General features: G+C 35.6%; 1 protein-coding gene across 2 annotated transcripts in view; it reads left to right on the forward strand.

Moving 5' to 3' along the window:
- The window catches only part of DMD (dystrophin), a 1,150,282-nt gene that overhangs the window by 730,227 nt on the left and 403,761 nt on the right, over nt 1-16,294 (forward strand). For both annotated transcript variants that reach the window (XM_072848384.1, XM_072848392.1), the window contains one exon: nt 310-459. In XM_072848384.1, coding sequence (XP_072704485.1) covers nt 310-459 — 150 coding nt within the window. The remainder of the gene's footprint in view (nt 1-309; nt 460-16,294) is intronic.

The following is a 16,294-nucleotide window of genomic DNA, read 5'->3' on the forward strand; positions in this document are numbered from 1 at the left end:
TAACATATTAGAAGATTATTAAAATTCATATAGATGAGCTATTGAGTGTCCAGAAGTGGAATTTATCATGTAACAGTGACTAATATCCTGAGAAACCCCATATTTTGGTTTTTAGGATTCTCTTTAGGCTTGATCCACTAATACGGTCTCTTTTGGGGGGTTTTAGCCTTCTACATTCAGAAAGCCATGGTTATTTTGTCTTGAACTGAGTTTATTCCTTCAGCTGATCCACAAATCGATAAGGGTGAAGATAAGAGAGCTGAAAATTCTACCACAGTTCATCTTAACTGCTGTATTTGTCTGTTCCAGTTAAGAGTTGAAGAGCTGCCGCCACACAAGGGAATACTGAAACGATTAAATGAAACCGGAGGAATAGCACTTGGAAGTGCATCACTGAACCCAGACAAAAAACATAAGCTTGAGAGTACACTGAAGGAGGCTAACCATCGCTTGTTAAAGGTTAGACATATTAGTGATAGAACTGTGGTATAAAATTTTAATCTGCAGCAAATATATGATTTATATATTTTCTGATATTTATTATTTTTCTCTGTATGGAGAGACATTTGTATGCATAATGAACCTGAGAAAGAAAAATGTGTACAATACACTGCTGTGAGAAACAATGACAGCAAACCAAGACCATTAGTGCCTGAAGTGATGATGTTGCATCCAAATATACTCCCTAAATTACAGATCTGCTGCTTAAGGGTGGAATGCAGAGCATCATTTTTGTAGCCTGGTTGTTTTGAAGGTGCAGCAAATATTCCAGCTTTTGTGACTCAGGTGTGAGAGACAGTAGCAAATGGCTGATGGCCTTTATGGAAACACTTCCCAATTCTCTCCTCTCCCCAACCCCTAGATGGAAGCTGCAACCACTGTTTCACCTTCCACCATGCTTTTTCCAACCTTGAGCTTTGAGTTCTGGTTTCTGTGTAGCAAAGTACCACTCATTTTGCTGTCTGGGATCTCCATACTAATGGAGAGAAGTAAGGGAGGATTTTGTTGTATTTTATTGTTGAAGTAGCGTATTTTTTTGTGTTGGAAAGCGGTGACAATGAATAGCAAATCTGGCAAAGAGAGGTAGATAATTCAAGTGCTCTCCAAACCTGATGTAGCAGAAATGGTAGAAACCATTGTCCAGAGGACCACCACCCAACGTATGGATTAGTCTGGTCAGAACAGGCCAGTGTAGAATCAGCTGAAGGATTTTCCTTGAGACTGATATAAAAATCAGAATCTGGGAAGTTAACCTGTGGTATCTATTTGTTAAAGTTACCAGAATGCCAGGGAAAAAAGAAAGAGGGATTTGTTGTGTTTAGCTCTGGGAAGAAAAGGGTGAGAAAACCTTCTTCTGAGTACCTTACCGAAAAGACAAGCTAGAATTTCTGGTCAAGAATATTACATCCATGGGTTTTGGGGTTTTTTTTGTTACCGTTTCGTGAACACAGTTGAATTTCAAGCACAGACCTGGGAAATAAACAGGAACTTATTTGATGTGGGACTCTCATTAGTTTCTTCCTAACAGAAACAGTCTGGCAAGGCTCAGAATATTAGCTAACGGCTCAAGCAAAAGTGAATAATAAATATTGATCACATTCACAAACTCCAAGTTGGACACATAAATCATTATTTGGGTGCTTGGACAGAAGTATCTCTCTCTCTACAAATGGGTTTCTGAAATCAATGTATATAGAAGAATTCAGAACACTTCAAGATCAAAATAGTGATATTTACGAGCTGAAGTAAGCATATACGTAGCTGAATTTAGGCACCACAATTTGAATATCTGAGCTGTAGAATTTAAAGGACAACATTAGTTTTCAGGAAAAAGATAAGTTTACTTTTAGTAAAATCACACAAATATGTTTTAACAAAATCTGTAATTTGTCTCTGAATGTAAGCTTTTACTGATTAGTCATATACCCAAAGTCTTTGCATTTTCAATTTCTGCTTGCTGATGCAGAATGTTCCTGGTTACTTGTCACAGTCAGAGCAACTATGAATGCTGTTGAAAGTAGTTAGGTCTGAATGAAATATGGGGGACAAAGCTACTGTTTAGTGAATCATTCTCTTTACAAGTTTATGTATCCTAGGTCTAAGTAATGTTTCTGGCAAGACATTAGGCTTGGAATTTACCACATGAAAACTTCCATTTACTCCTAAAAGACTAAAACCAGAAAATTAAACTTCCATTTGAGATTGCTACTTAACCACATTATTTTGATTTCAGTTATCTACCTATGGAGATGTATAAAACTGAGAAGTTCTCACTGTCCTTTGGTAGCTGAATCTAAAGCATCTGAAAAATGACGTATATTTTTTTTAGTGAACAGAAAATGAGTTTGAAAATTACAAGACTCAAATCCATACATGTTCTCTGAAGGTGTTCTTTCTCTGAAACTTTTCTATTTCCCATATGTTCTTGAGAGATGGGGGGCGGGGAAGTTAGAAGCTCATTTTGGGTTCCTGTCATTGGATTTTTCTAATGAAGCTGAAGGGAAACCTATTTATTTTTTCTTTTCATATTTTTTTATTTTTCTTACTGTTTGTGTAGGAAGCCTCAATTAATTTTTTCACTTTCTCCTCTGAAACTCTAGGGTCGGTAATAAAATTAGAAATCATGGGAAGAAAGTCAGCAGGCCTGACAGAGGGACATACGTTGTCTTCCTTCAGTTATAGATCTGTAAGCACTGAAAAAAACCCCACAGATTTTACTGTGAGCCAGAGGTCACAGCTCTGGCACTTTTATATCAAGTGAACTTCTGTAGGTCACATGAGGATGGTTCTGTACTCAGTTGTTTTGATGAGGATGTATTTTTTTGTGTTCCTCAAAGCGCAGTGGACAAACATCATCACACAGATTTCTCTGGGGCTTTTCTGTACCTCCATCCCCTTCTAAGAGTGTATCTTATAGTTTAGTCCTTTGTTTCTAGCTGTTTGTTTTGTTTTCTGGCATCTCTGCTAGAAATGAACATGTAACAATCTAGCATTTCTGATTATCTCATATTGCAGGATGATGATATTTTCAAAATACGAAACATACATGACAGTTACATAAATAATGTAAGGTAGGCCCTTATCTAGCGCACACTAGAGTAAGTCTGTTTACTTCAGAGAAGCTGTGACGATTTACACCAGCTGAGAATGTAGCCAAATATCTCATAAAGTTATGACAAATTTTTGGTTTGCCTTGATCTGCCAAGCAGGGGAATGGGGGACAACACCTGTGAGTCTTAACCTTCAAGGTGACATATTTGAAATAAGGCATGTTCAAACCTTCTTTACAGTCACAGAAACTGTTGCCCTACAGCAATGGAAATAAGCCAAGAAAAGAACCTGACTATGAAAGGAATTGCAGTCACATAAAAGAAGCTTTTCTGCTTTTGCTTCAGTATTGTCTTTGCTTTTAGATGTTTCTATCATGTGCTGATGACCTTAAGAATAGATATATGAAGAGTTTTTCTTCCTTTGAATAGTAATAATTGTAAAATGACAGTTCTTTAGACAACTTTATTGAATAGTGATTCTATTTAGTCAACTTTATTGAATAGGCTGCTACCTCAGACATAGTTTAAGCAGAGAATGAAGATTAAAGCCCACATTTGAAAGCCTGACTTTTAAATTCTAGCCTGGTTTTACTTATTGTACTCTCTCCAAAGCCAGTATTTCTTGTAAAAATGAAAATAACACTATCGTTGTGAAGTCTTCATAGTATGAAAAATGAAGTGTTTTATAACCATTTTTCTGCCTTCACATCAAGAATTTTTTGTTTATTTTCAAAGCTCAAAGCATCTTCTGCTGTGATAGCCAAGTAAGCTAACCACCTAGTGCTTCAAAGCATACAAAAGGGGTACTAGGCACAGGAGTTTGTGATGAATTCAGTTCTTGTCATGTACCACCTGCCAGGGCATATAACAGATCTGTAATGGGTTTCTTACCTTTTACTGTGCAGTAAATGGATTGATAGATTAGGTCTGAGACCAATGAACCATGGAATCAGAGGTTTGCTGGAAGGAGTTTATTACTCTTTAATATTATTCTTGGTCTGGTGTCAGCCAAGAGGGATGAGCTAGATTATCTGAAAGTAAGCTGCATGCCAAAATCAGCATTCTCCTCATTTATCCACCTTAGTCTTCACAACGTCTACTGTATGTATTATGAAGGTTATTATAAGTGCCTGATGGAGACATTTTGTTTTGCTGCCTTTTAATTTGTCTGCTAGTATTAGAACTAATTACTAGACACTGAAGAGACTATTTCACTGTTTACTGCCACAGCAAATCAATTTGTTGTGCTAGATGGACAAAAAAAAAATTGGAGTGGAGTGACATGGCTATAATTTGTGAACATTTTCTGTACCACCAAGAAAAGTATAGGTTGACTTAGCTTGGTTGATCAAGTGTAGAAAAAAACAGATGGGCCCAGAAAGTGCAGAAAGACAAAGTCATAACAAGGTTATAGTTCACGTATTGTAACTTGCCTTGAGTAGTAATTATTCATAGATTACCTGTGATGACATCAAATTTCCAGCATGTCAATGCAACTTAGTTTGAGTTCACAGTTGAAACTACTACAATTGCTACTATTGCTATTTGTGGGATGGAGGGGATCCTGGAAAATGAATGCTACAGTTTGATTTCTGTGCTTTCAATTTGAAATTAGAATAGTATACCCAGCATTTTGGGGATCAAAAGTTTGATCTTTTCCTGAATTTGCTTTCAATTAATAAGCCACCTGATTCCCTTAAATGTAATAAAGTGTTATGCTATGCTAAATTACCTCTGACAGTTTGTCATCGATTGCTAATTAGGTGTAGTCCACATTCATGTTGTTATTTGTGTTGTTATCATGTTGTTATACTGACAAATGGCCTCACATATAGCAAAATGAAGTTTGATGTATATGTTTGAAGTATATGTTGATTGGACGAACATGAGAATGTTGCAAGCTCTAAGAAACAAGTATATATAGGTTTCATTCCTTTTTATTTGAGTGTTGCTAGCAGCTACCACTAATTAAGATTTAAAAAGGCAAATTTACTAGCAGTGTAAAGATAAATTGCTGTTTCCCAGCCATGCTAAGCATACAGGAATGAAGATGTCATAACACAACACAGAAGTAAAACAATGCTGATGACGCTTCTTTTAAAAATTTATTTTAGGCCAAATTATATTAAAATTTATATGCCTTTAGCTTTCCAGTGTTGTTGAGTAATGTTTGAAACTAATTATTTTTCTGGTGATTTTGTTAGTCTAAAGCTTAATTTGAAGGTCAGCTGTTTGGTGTTGACCATTATTTTCAGTCTAACTAGAAAATAATGTGGATATGTAGATTATAAACAAGGATGTACTGAAATATTCCTATTGGTAATAGGATAATATATGATATATAATATATGTATGATATAGCCATATTTCTATACTTTCTGGTGCGTCTTTTTTGTCACTAGTTGTTAACTACATAATGGGGAGGGTTGCTTAACTGAACGATAACCTTACTAAATAACAGAACTGTGAAATATCCATCAGTAACTCATGGAGGACAGACCTGAATGGGGTTACACTCAGTCTTCCCATTTGGTATTTGTGTCTTATTTTCTGCTCTTTATGGTTGGGCATCCTGGGGCATCCACCTCGCTACAAAGACAACTAAAGACTCCTGCTGCCCAGGTACACTGGAGGATATGCTTCCTGTTCCAGTCTACTGGGCAACAGAAACTTATTCTCAACAATTGCCCACCTTAGTAATGTTTCTGTCTGGGAGAAGATAAATTTTATTTGCCACTGAATCTTTAAATTTCTGAGAGGACAATGAAAAGATCTTTGGGTTCCAAGTCAGTAATGTTGTCCACATTATGGTAGAAGAGCTTCTGCTCCTAAGCATAGGATGATGTAAGATTTTAAAAGTCTACCTCTTCTGTGCCTGGAGATCTATAAGGTTTTGATGTATCCCTTTTTCCAGCTTGTTATTCAAACAGGAAAAGCACTCAAGTCCTTACACCAATAAAGAAGTTGAATATTCACAGGGAGTAAATAGGGGAGAATTAAGGAAGCCATCCTGAAGGGGACTAAATATTTTTCTTTTATTTGCTGGTCTGTAGAAACCCTCCCTTTTTCTGAAGCTGAAGAAGTAGGAAATACCTGTATATTCAAAAGCACGATTTGTTTTATATGTGGTATGGTACATTAAATAGAACATCTGGTTTGTTATTTACTTGATCAACTAGAATCTGGATTCTGTTATGTTGGAACTAAACTGGTTAGCTGCTCTTTTCCAGGAATAAAATTGGTGGAGGAAAGTAATATGATATGTAGTTTAATTTAGCCACTTCCTGTAAGTTCTATCATATGATTCATAATTTGCTTTCCATTTTAAAATTTTCAGCTTTGTTCTTAAAGACAATGATGATGATAAGTCTAAACAACCTTATATATAAACAGTCTTGTAGCCTAAACCTGATATGTTATACACATATATACATATATCTTTTAAATACAACCAGAAATCTTCAGTTAGATTGCATTTTGTGTCATTTAAGAAAATTGCCATGTACTGTTGTTTTCAAAAGAAACATATAGAACAAGGATGACAAAGCCTGGCATTCAATTAGTAAGAAATATAAGTACATTCACTTATAGCACACTTTTTCCAGGTTGTGAAAAGAGAAACTGACTGTGCATTTCAATTAAGAATTCCATAGATAAGTAGAAGTGGCTTTTTTAATTTGGGTTTAGATTTGGGTTGTTTTTGTTTTGGTTTGTTTTTTTTTTTCCCAAGACCATAAGAATTGGCCTTATGATCTCATGGAATATTGATAATACCATGCTTTGTTTTTCTTTTCCTCTTTTCCTAAAATGAAGTTGTCTTACAGATTGTGAAAATAAGGTAAACAAGAAGTTATGAACTAAAGCATTTGTAGCCTAATATGAATGTCTGAGTTATTTTCACCTTCTGAGCAAGTAAAATAACCCCTTTGGGTTTTTTCCTGTCTTTTTAGGTTACACATACTGAAGGTTTTCTGACTGTATTGATTTAAAGCTACTGACATACTTAGATATTTTGAAAACAATGGATCGCATGTGTTAGAAGACAGAACACAATGGGAATTGAGCCCTACAGCCTACTCAGTGATCAGAGGCAATTTTTAGTCATTTTAGCAGCTTCAGACATTAGTTTTTGTTCCACTTTACATGCTGTACTGTAAGTCATCCTAATGATTTTCATCAGAAAGAACTGGGGACTATTGTAAAACATAAGGAGACTCTTTTTTTTTTTTTTTTTTTTTTTTTTTTTTTTGTTAGTTGATGTAATTTGAAAGGTGGATTATAATAGCTCCATGAATGTCTACAATCAAGGCTAAGTATAGGTTTTCACAGTAGATGGAAGAAAATGAATTGGTTTAACTTACACTGAAAGATTTGGTTATTTCCTGTGTATAAAATAAGAGATGTAACAGATCAGGCTTAGACTAACAGATCACTTCTAGTCTCATTTAAGATTCAGATTTGGATGCAACTGTCTTTAAATCTGGAAAATTAGTGCTAAGAGACTTTAAAATCTTGTGCCACATTTGAAAAGAACCTGAATATCTGCACAGACCTGTGCTGGTTTTGTTTTTAACCCCCAACCAAAATATAAATGAGATTCAAATGAGGTGAATATTGCTATGATATGATGCTCGCTGATGATTTTTTTTTTAACTGTTGCATTACAAGAACTGTATTTTACAACCTTAAAAAAATATCCAGAAATTTGATATAATTGCTGCCTTTTTCAGTTTAAAGTCTATTTTTTAAAAAATGCCTTTTCTTTGGGATTTATAAGACCAAAATTAAAATCAGATTAATGCAGTTCTTAGGAGCAGAAGGAATTGAAAAATATGTAATTTATGCTGTATCTGGAATATCACCAAGGGAAAACTACCTGCTCAGTTGGCTTTAATCTTATGGCTTTATAATTACTTTAATCTTAAAGAAATCTTGGCTTTAACTGGCTTTAATCTTAAAGAAAAAATAATTTTACATAGCATATCTATTTTTTGTGATGGTGGACAAAAATATTTCAACCCCTTTAGCTCGCTTTTGTCATTGAGGGTATTTAGTGAAAGCAACACAGTTACTGCATCTACTAAAACTTTGAAGCAAATGTAATTGACAAAATAATTTTTGTGAAATAGAAGTGAAGAGCATCACATTGAAAGAAACCCTGAATAGAACCGAACCTCACCTGCTTTCCTTTCCAGGACTTAGTGCATGACCCAGTTCATAGGTGATAAAACAAACAAGCAAAACCATCAAAAAACTCCCAGACAACAAACAGTGGATGAGAAAGAATATTCACTTTTATTAAAAATAATTACTTTAATGTATTCAGAATGAACCAAATAACAGTGCAAATTCTTCTGTATATAAGCATCAGTCATAACAGAATGCAGTTTTTGTTCTAGAAATCTAGGATATTAGATATGAATCCTCTGGGGAGCCTTATTATTATAGAAAATTTTAATGCAAAAACCAGATTAGATAGGAAGCCAGGTAGTGAAAACTACCAAGCAGAAAATCCCTTAAAATATAATCATAATTTTCTTTGCTATTGGTCCAAATGATATAGATAATAATAGCGTCCTTACAATGTTATGGGTTCCTTCGTGTGTAGAATATGTGGATAGCCAATCATGCTTTATTTTAGATTGAAGCAGGTTAGGAAGAGCATGTTTGATCTCACGTGCAAAATGCAGATGAATGACTGTAAGAATCTTTTTCTAGAGCAGTTTTGTGTGGATTTCTGGAGTCTTCTATACAAGTCAGTTTGCAGAATATTGAGGTCAAAGAGATGAGCTATATTCATACTACATCCAAAAGATACAAACTTTAAAGAAGGGAGTACCCTCTTTATTTCATTTTGCATGAGAACATACCAGTGGATTATTTGGGACAAACAAAAGATCCATACACCCTCTGACCATGTCCATTTAGCCATCTGATAATGCCTAAAATCAGATGCCTAGAGAAGATTATATTAATGAAGAAAAGGTAGTAAGCTAAAAATATACATGATCTCAAATGGTATCTGGACAAATTAATAGAAGAATTTAGAAGTTACTTTTAAATATAAAAATTGTGCCAGAAATCATTTAAGTTCATGTAAACTTTAAGCACACAGCATCCTGTGTCAAGGAGTTGAGTGGGGAAATTCTGCCATATTGAAATACAGTTTCAAGCACTGAAGACTGAAGGGTCATTCACTAAGGGAATAAGAAATTCCCAGGCTTTAGTGCAAGTTAAAGTGTTGTCTTGCAATATAAAGGGGTAGAAAGGAAAAGCAGAGAGTTTTCAAGTCCTTCAAAGGAGAATTTTGATAAAGACACAACTTAAATTTTTATTTCTAAGAATAAAGAAAAAAAACCAATCTGGCTGACTAAAATTATATTATGATATTTTAAGCACAGAGAAGATGCTGGTCATCCCTATTGTGTAGTTAATGTAGCCTACCAGACCAGTTCATCTGGCCTGTGTTCAAACCAGTGAGTCTCACAGACAATAAAGTGAATCGGGAAGGCTCGTCATTGTTTAGTTCCACTTTCTTCTTTGAATAGCAGAAACAAAGAGCTGATTGAGGAAAGAATTTTGCTTATGGAATGATTCCATCTGTAAAAATGGATGCAAATTGATTTAACTAGTTATACTTGCTATGTATCCTTCTTTAATTGCATACTATAGCTTTTTTGTGTTCCTCCTATGGAGAGTGACATGTTTGTGCAGCAGTGTACCAGAGGGTCCTGATTCCCTTGTTTCAGGGGCCTGACAAGAGCACACTACAGCTTCAGTCTGGCCCCAAGCTTAGCCTTCCATCCCATGGAAATGAAGGGGACAGCTTGTGCACACTTTGGTCTTGTTGCAGCGTGGGGCCAGGATGTGGTCAGGGCGTGCACTCACCTCTGGGCATTCAGAACCACCTGTGCATCCAGCAGGTTAGATGTAGCCTGAAACATTTTCTGGAGAGGCTTTTTTCCCTGAAACCCAAAAAACCACCCTTTCAACTTTGGCAGCCAAGCTTGCATAATGTGAAGGTAACCAGCCCCCTTCTCTGCTCCCCCACAGGCATGTGCTTTGCACAGATTATTACACTAATCTATTTTTAATTTATTAAGATATAAACTCCAATATATATTTTCCTCATTTATGAGCACAAAAGTAAAAATTAAACAAAAAGTTATGTGTCTCCCCAATAAAGCACTATTGTCGTGGTTTAACCCCAGCCGGCAACTAAGCCCCACACAGCCGCTCGCTCACTCCCCCCTCAGTGGGATGGGGGAGAGAATTGGAAGAGTAGAAGTGAGAAAACTCGTGGGTTGAGATAAAGACAGTTTAATAGGGAAAGCAAAAGCTGCACACGCAAGCAAAGCAAAGCAAGGGATGAATTCACTCCTTCCCATTAGCAGGCAGGTGTTCAGCCATCTCCAGGAAAGCAGGGCTCCATCACACATAACAGTTACTGGGAAGACAAACGCCATCACTCCGAATGTCCCCCCCTTCCTTCTTCCCTCAGCTTTATATGCTGAGCATGATGTCCTATGGTCTGGGATATCCCTTTGGTCAGCTGGGGTCAGCTGTCCCGGCTGTGCCCCCTCCCAGCTTCTTGTGCTGGGAAAGCATGGGAAGCTGAAACGTCCTTGACCAGTGTAAGCACTGCGTAGCAACAACTAAACCATCCCTGTGTTAGCAACACTGTTTTCAGCACAAATCCAAAACATAGCCCCATACTAGCTACTATAAAGAAAATTAACTCTATCCCAGCCCAAATCAGCACAACTATGAATAAATAGATGTAGTAGCACAGCATCAGAAAAAGGAAGTTTTTAGTGCTGTAAATCCCTGATAGATGGTATATTTGGGTATGATACTTTACAGAGACCATTTTGATCTTGTCACGTCCCCCAGACTGGAAATGCCAGGGAAGTTACTTAATTTTCCAGCTGCTCTATTTTCCTATGCACAACTCCCCATCCCATAGGAATATTGTAAAAGTAAATTACTTGGTGATATTAAAGCATTCTGAAGGTTTAAAGCATTGTAAAAGTGGTTAGTAATGCTGTTTTACATTATTTCAGGAGTCCTGCAGAGAAATATATGATTGCTCTCTTCTTATTAATGACACTACCATTTTTCTTTGCCTTGTTAAGTATTAATAAATACTTTCCTCTTGCAGTATATTGTTTACTCTCATTTGAAAGGATTAGTCATTCTGAAGTCCCTTCAAGGAAAAAGTTACAATATTCAAAATGTTTTTGCAGCAATCAGGCAATAATTACACAATACGAAGGGCTCTTGTGGCATACTACTGAATATTTGTTCTTCTTTTCCTTTGAGGCAAGTTTTTTACTATATTTAGAACAATTAGGATTCTTTCTTCTTTATACATGTTAGATTCTAGCTTTATTTGTTTTACCTTAGTTTTGGTTTTCCAGGTGTGTTTTAGGCTTAACAATAAATGACAGCAAGCATAAGAAATTTAATGAAAGTTAAATATAGATAAGTTGGAATTTCATCACAGTATTATTTGTGGATTTCAGGCCATGTTACTCATCAACATGTAAGAACTTACAGGAAAGGAAAAGTTTACAAGAAAATTGTGCAGATTTCCTAATGAGTTTCTTGCAGCATATATCAAAGTAATGTATCTTGGTGGTCTGTTGACTGTCTTTCCTCCTCCTCCTTTTGTTCCTCATAGTCACCCCAACAGCCACCTCTGTGACCCCAGTCGTTCCTTACTTACTGTGTTTGTTCTTACTGTGACTTTCTCAGAAGGTAAGAGGACAATTTGTATGACTGCTCTGTCTTTGTAATCTCCCCCACTTCACATGAAAGAGGGGTAACAGATTCTGGAATGGTTTTGCAAAAAGAGGAGGAACACAAAAGACTTGCAACATTTGACAAGACTAAACTTGTATTTGGTGGGATGAAGTGGAAAGAAATTGTTCTCTTATCTTTTGAAGTTTCCACAGTGTGTGTTACTAATAAGATCTTTCTGAATAATGCTCTATGTGCTACAGCATTTATCAAGTTAAATCCCAATGTACTTAAATAACAGCTCTCCATCTAAAACAATAGTGAGGAACACATGGTTTAATTTTCTTAAAAGTAAACCCACAAAGCATGTATGAATATCAGTTGGGATGTTTGTGGTGGTGTGATGTTTCTAATTAGGAGTAGTAAAAGCTAACCATCTTGTACAAATCTTATGCTTCTAGATAAGAAAAATTTCTAACAGTCTTATTTACCATACTGGCTTTTTTCTCTGATACAAACACTGAGAGGATATCTATTTCTGCTTTCATAACAACATCTCACTCCAAATGTCTAAATTATCTTGGGTAATCAATATTAAACAGATTTCTACTTTTGAAAAATAAATCATTTGATTATTTCATAGAAGACTTGCCTGAATATTATTACTCTAAATATGAAATTTAAATATCCATTTCTAAATTTGTCTTTCAAACCAGAAATCCTAATACATTTTACTCATTTTATCAAACAGCAAAAAGCTGGCTTAGCTTCCTCAGAAGAGATAATAACTGCTATAGAGTTATGAATAAGTATCATGCTAGTAGTCATGAGAATTCCTGATGCATTATTATTTTTTTTAAAGGCTATTAAAAGTTAAAGGAGTTAATGAACAGTTTTATTTCTATCCATACATTGACATTAGTCATGGGCATGTAGAAAGAGTGAGATAAATGTGTGCATTTTCCTACTTTATAAAGTTCTTTCTTTTCTCTGATTGTTTTGTAGCATTGAAGTTTCACAGCATTTAAGTTGGAGGTTGGATATGATACTGGAAAATTCACTTTCCACTATGATGTCTAATGAATTAGAATTTCTTTTCAGGAAATTACATGTTGGGATTTAGCCCTGAAAGGTCCAACTTGCTATTACTCTTAGTCTTGCTCTTCCATTGCAACACTTCCTAAACAAAACTATCAAGTATGTCAAACAAGGTGACTGGCTCTTTCAAAAGTTTTGGTTAAAGGGAACATCTTAAATATTCTGGTTAAAATAATCTCATGACTACTGGACCTGGAAACCTGACAAGGATGCTAGATATCTCTTATTGTCTCCCAATAAGTTAGTTTAACTGTTGTTATATCACTCACCACTGCTGTAATATCTAACTCAATTTTCCTTCATTAATTACCACCTCAGAACACCAGCAAATTGTATGGTGGGGGTTTTTTTGTAAGTATGTATAATGGGATCTGTAATGGGTTCTCAAACTTTTTTTTTACTTCTGACCTTAGTGGAGATTGAGGTCGGGTCACTTAGGTCAGTGCCGATTCATCTCACTCCTTAAAACCCATCAGTATGATGATAGACACCATCCCCATTTGACAAGTATGTCCTGTTGAGCCAGGAGACCGTTGAAGCTGAGTAGATCTTCTCAGCTATTTCCCTATGGACCCCTTAGCATTTGCTCTGGCCCATAATCTTTTTTTGACATTCTTTGTGAATTAATATGTCTGTTCATAATCTAAGTGGCAAGACTCTTCTATGGCCTCCCAATTAATATCTACGGTAAAGGTAATGTAGTTAATTTATAGCAAATTCAAAGGTATTTTGTACCTGCTGAAGTAGTGAAGGTGAACTAGATTGAACTGATGACATCACAAATCATTTAATAATAATCCACAGGAAACACAGGAAGAAAACTTTTCTATTTATTTTTATATTAATCATAAAGACTTCAGATGTCTGTTCATAAGGCCACATTGCTGCTCTGTTCACTACACATTAAACTTTAAGCACAGAATTAAAAATATTTATGAAATACAATCATGCAGGGGTAAAAAGTCTGTACTAGCCAATGAGACCATAAAATCATGATTAAATATATGTATGTATATGTACAATATATATCATACTATCTTACCGACCATCTTAAAATTCCTTTTAATTCTTGTTTGCCATATGAATCTGGAATATATTCATCATATATTTAAAAAGTTATGCCAAGTACATTGAATATAAAAAGTACTAATTGTCAAGACATTTGTGCTGACAGCTGCATAGACGTAATATTGATCTAGCTGAATTACCAGATTTCAAATAAGGCATTTTAGACAAATCCTTACACATTTTTCTACACTGCAACAACCATGTATCAGAGAGGGATTTCACATATAATGAACACATAATGTCACACATCAATGAATGACAATGGTTTGGGCTTTTTTACACTTCAGTTCCAAGACAGACACTGCCATTGTATGTCAGGTGTTTCATGCATTTCTATTAAGGAAGACTGTAGGGACCTAAAAATCAATGTTTTACTATTTGCTGTTTACAAGAAAGTTTATACTTTGATTATGTAGGTCTGTCTGTATTGTAACATGCTTATATAATTAAAATTCCTGCAAACAGAATAGTCTGAAATAACTGTAAAGTTAAACCTTCCCTTCCCTTTCCCCTTCCTCTTGCCTTGCCTTTGTTTGGCCACTTTTCTCAGAGTTTTAAAAACACTTTTTCAAAAATTCAGCATCATCATTACCCAGAGAATGGCCTGTTGTTATGATACTGAACTTAATTGCACACTGAACACTGTTAACTAACTCCCACACTCTCAACTTTTCTATTAACTGGATGTTATTACAAATGAAAAGTTGTCACCTCATTCAAAGTGCTAAACCAGGTAATTCTTGAAGAACAACCAAAAAAAAAGCAAGTTCATTGTTAGTTGTTTTCTGTCAGACATGTCAGCTGAGTACTTGGCAGTCAAGATGACTCACTAGAATTGGAATACCAACATTATTTTTTATGTAATTTTTAACAGAATAAATTCTTTGTTGCTAGGAAATGCTATAAATATTCAGCTGTAGATAAAATTCCAACCCATTGTAATTTATCTACGCTGTGCAAAGATAATGCAAAAAAATCCCTGTTTATTTACTGTGGAAATAATACAGTTTATCTATACATTCATTACCTAACTTACTGCTCTATGTAGCTTATAGCCAGAATGCTGTTTGATACTGATTTTATTGCTGTGTTAAATTCTTAGATCCAATTATATTCATTTCCTCTACCAAACTAAATGTTAAGGGGTTGGGTTTTTTTTCATTCTTATAGAGAACTCTGTGAGCAAAACCAATAACGATTCTAAGTTTATAGCTTGCATTTTAAGGTACTACATGTTGTATAAATATTTGTCATTTGTTTCATTGCAGTGCCTTTTCACTTCGTTTTGCTTGTCAGGCATTCTGGCAGATGACAGTTTTTAGAAGCTCCACAGTTTCGTGAATGCTTCTGGGAAGCTTCTCTCAGATGTAGGCAACAGCATGGAAGAAAATATCAATATGTTTAGTTTAGCTATTGACTGATTGCCGCTGTGAGCTGATTATGCATGGAAGTTGAGCTTTCAGTACTGGCCATGGTTTTGAAAGTAAAGCAATTGGATAATGTGTGATCTTAGGAAAAGGAAAAGGAGGGCTGCAGAAAAGGATAGTGAGACAAAGCAACAGGCAGGAAGAACTCTGTCACATGGAAAGACCAAAAGTGGAGATAGGACTACCATGGTTTGCCAAACCACGAGGAGATTGTTCTTAACTATGTCAGACAGGGTTTATCATACCCTGTAAAGTAATGTTGTGTTTCCCTGGGACACTGCAACAGCATGTCCAGCTCTGTGCTGAATAGCACTATGGCCTGCCATTTTCTCTTCTCCTCCCAACATATATGTCAGGCTTTGCTTTCCACAGGAAAAAAAAACTTTGACTGACTGTTCAGGCAGGCTACCAGTACTGTTGGGTGCATGCTGGAGTTGCCTTGCCTCCTGGACTGTACGTAGCCTGAGGGATAGATATGGTATTATCTGCTGTAAACCAGGGAAAGAACAATTAGGGCATTGTACTTTTATTTAGAAATCATTTTCCTGTCAGAATATCCTTTATTAAGAGTCGCTGAAGGAATCATACTGTAAACCCTTTGTGGGTCCTTTTGGATTTCTGGAACTGAGTAAGAAACAAAGGTAAAGAAAAGAAAATAGTGGACTAGATTATTTAGCAGAGATTTAAGGTGGAGGGTCTTGTGCTCAAAAAGTGCCCTTGACAAAGGAGACTCGCTGAGATAGTAGAGAGCAGAATGAATGACAATTAGTTATAAATATTAAATATAAAAAGCATACAGATATTCAGAAGACTGTGATATATACAATCATATTACCATGCAAGAAAAACAAAACAAATAATTGGGGTGGAGGATATGTTTATTTGCTTTTTAAAACGCTAGACAGCCAG

Source organism: Ciconia boyciana, chromosome 1, assembly GCF_034638445.1.
Source record: "Ciconia boyciana chromosome 1, ASM3463844v1, whole genome shotgun sequence".
Lineage (NCBI taxonomy): Eukaryota > Metazoa > Chordata > Aves > Ciconiiformes > Ciconiidae > Ciconia > Ciconia boyciana.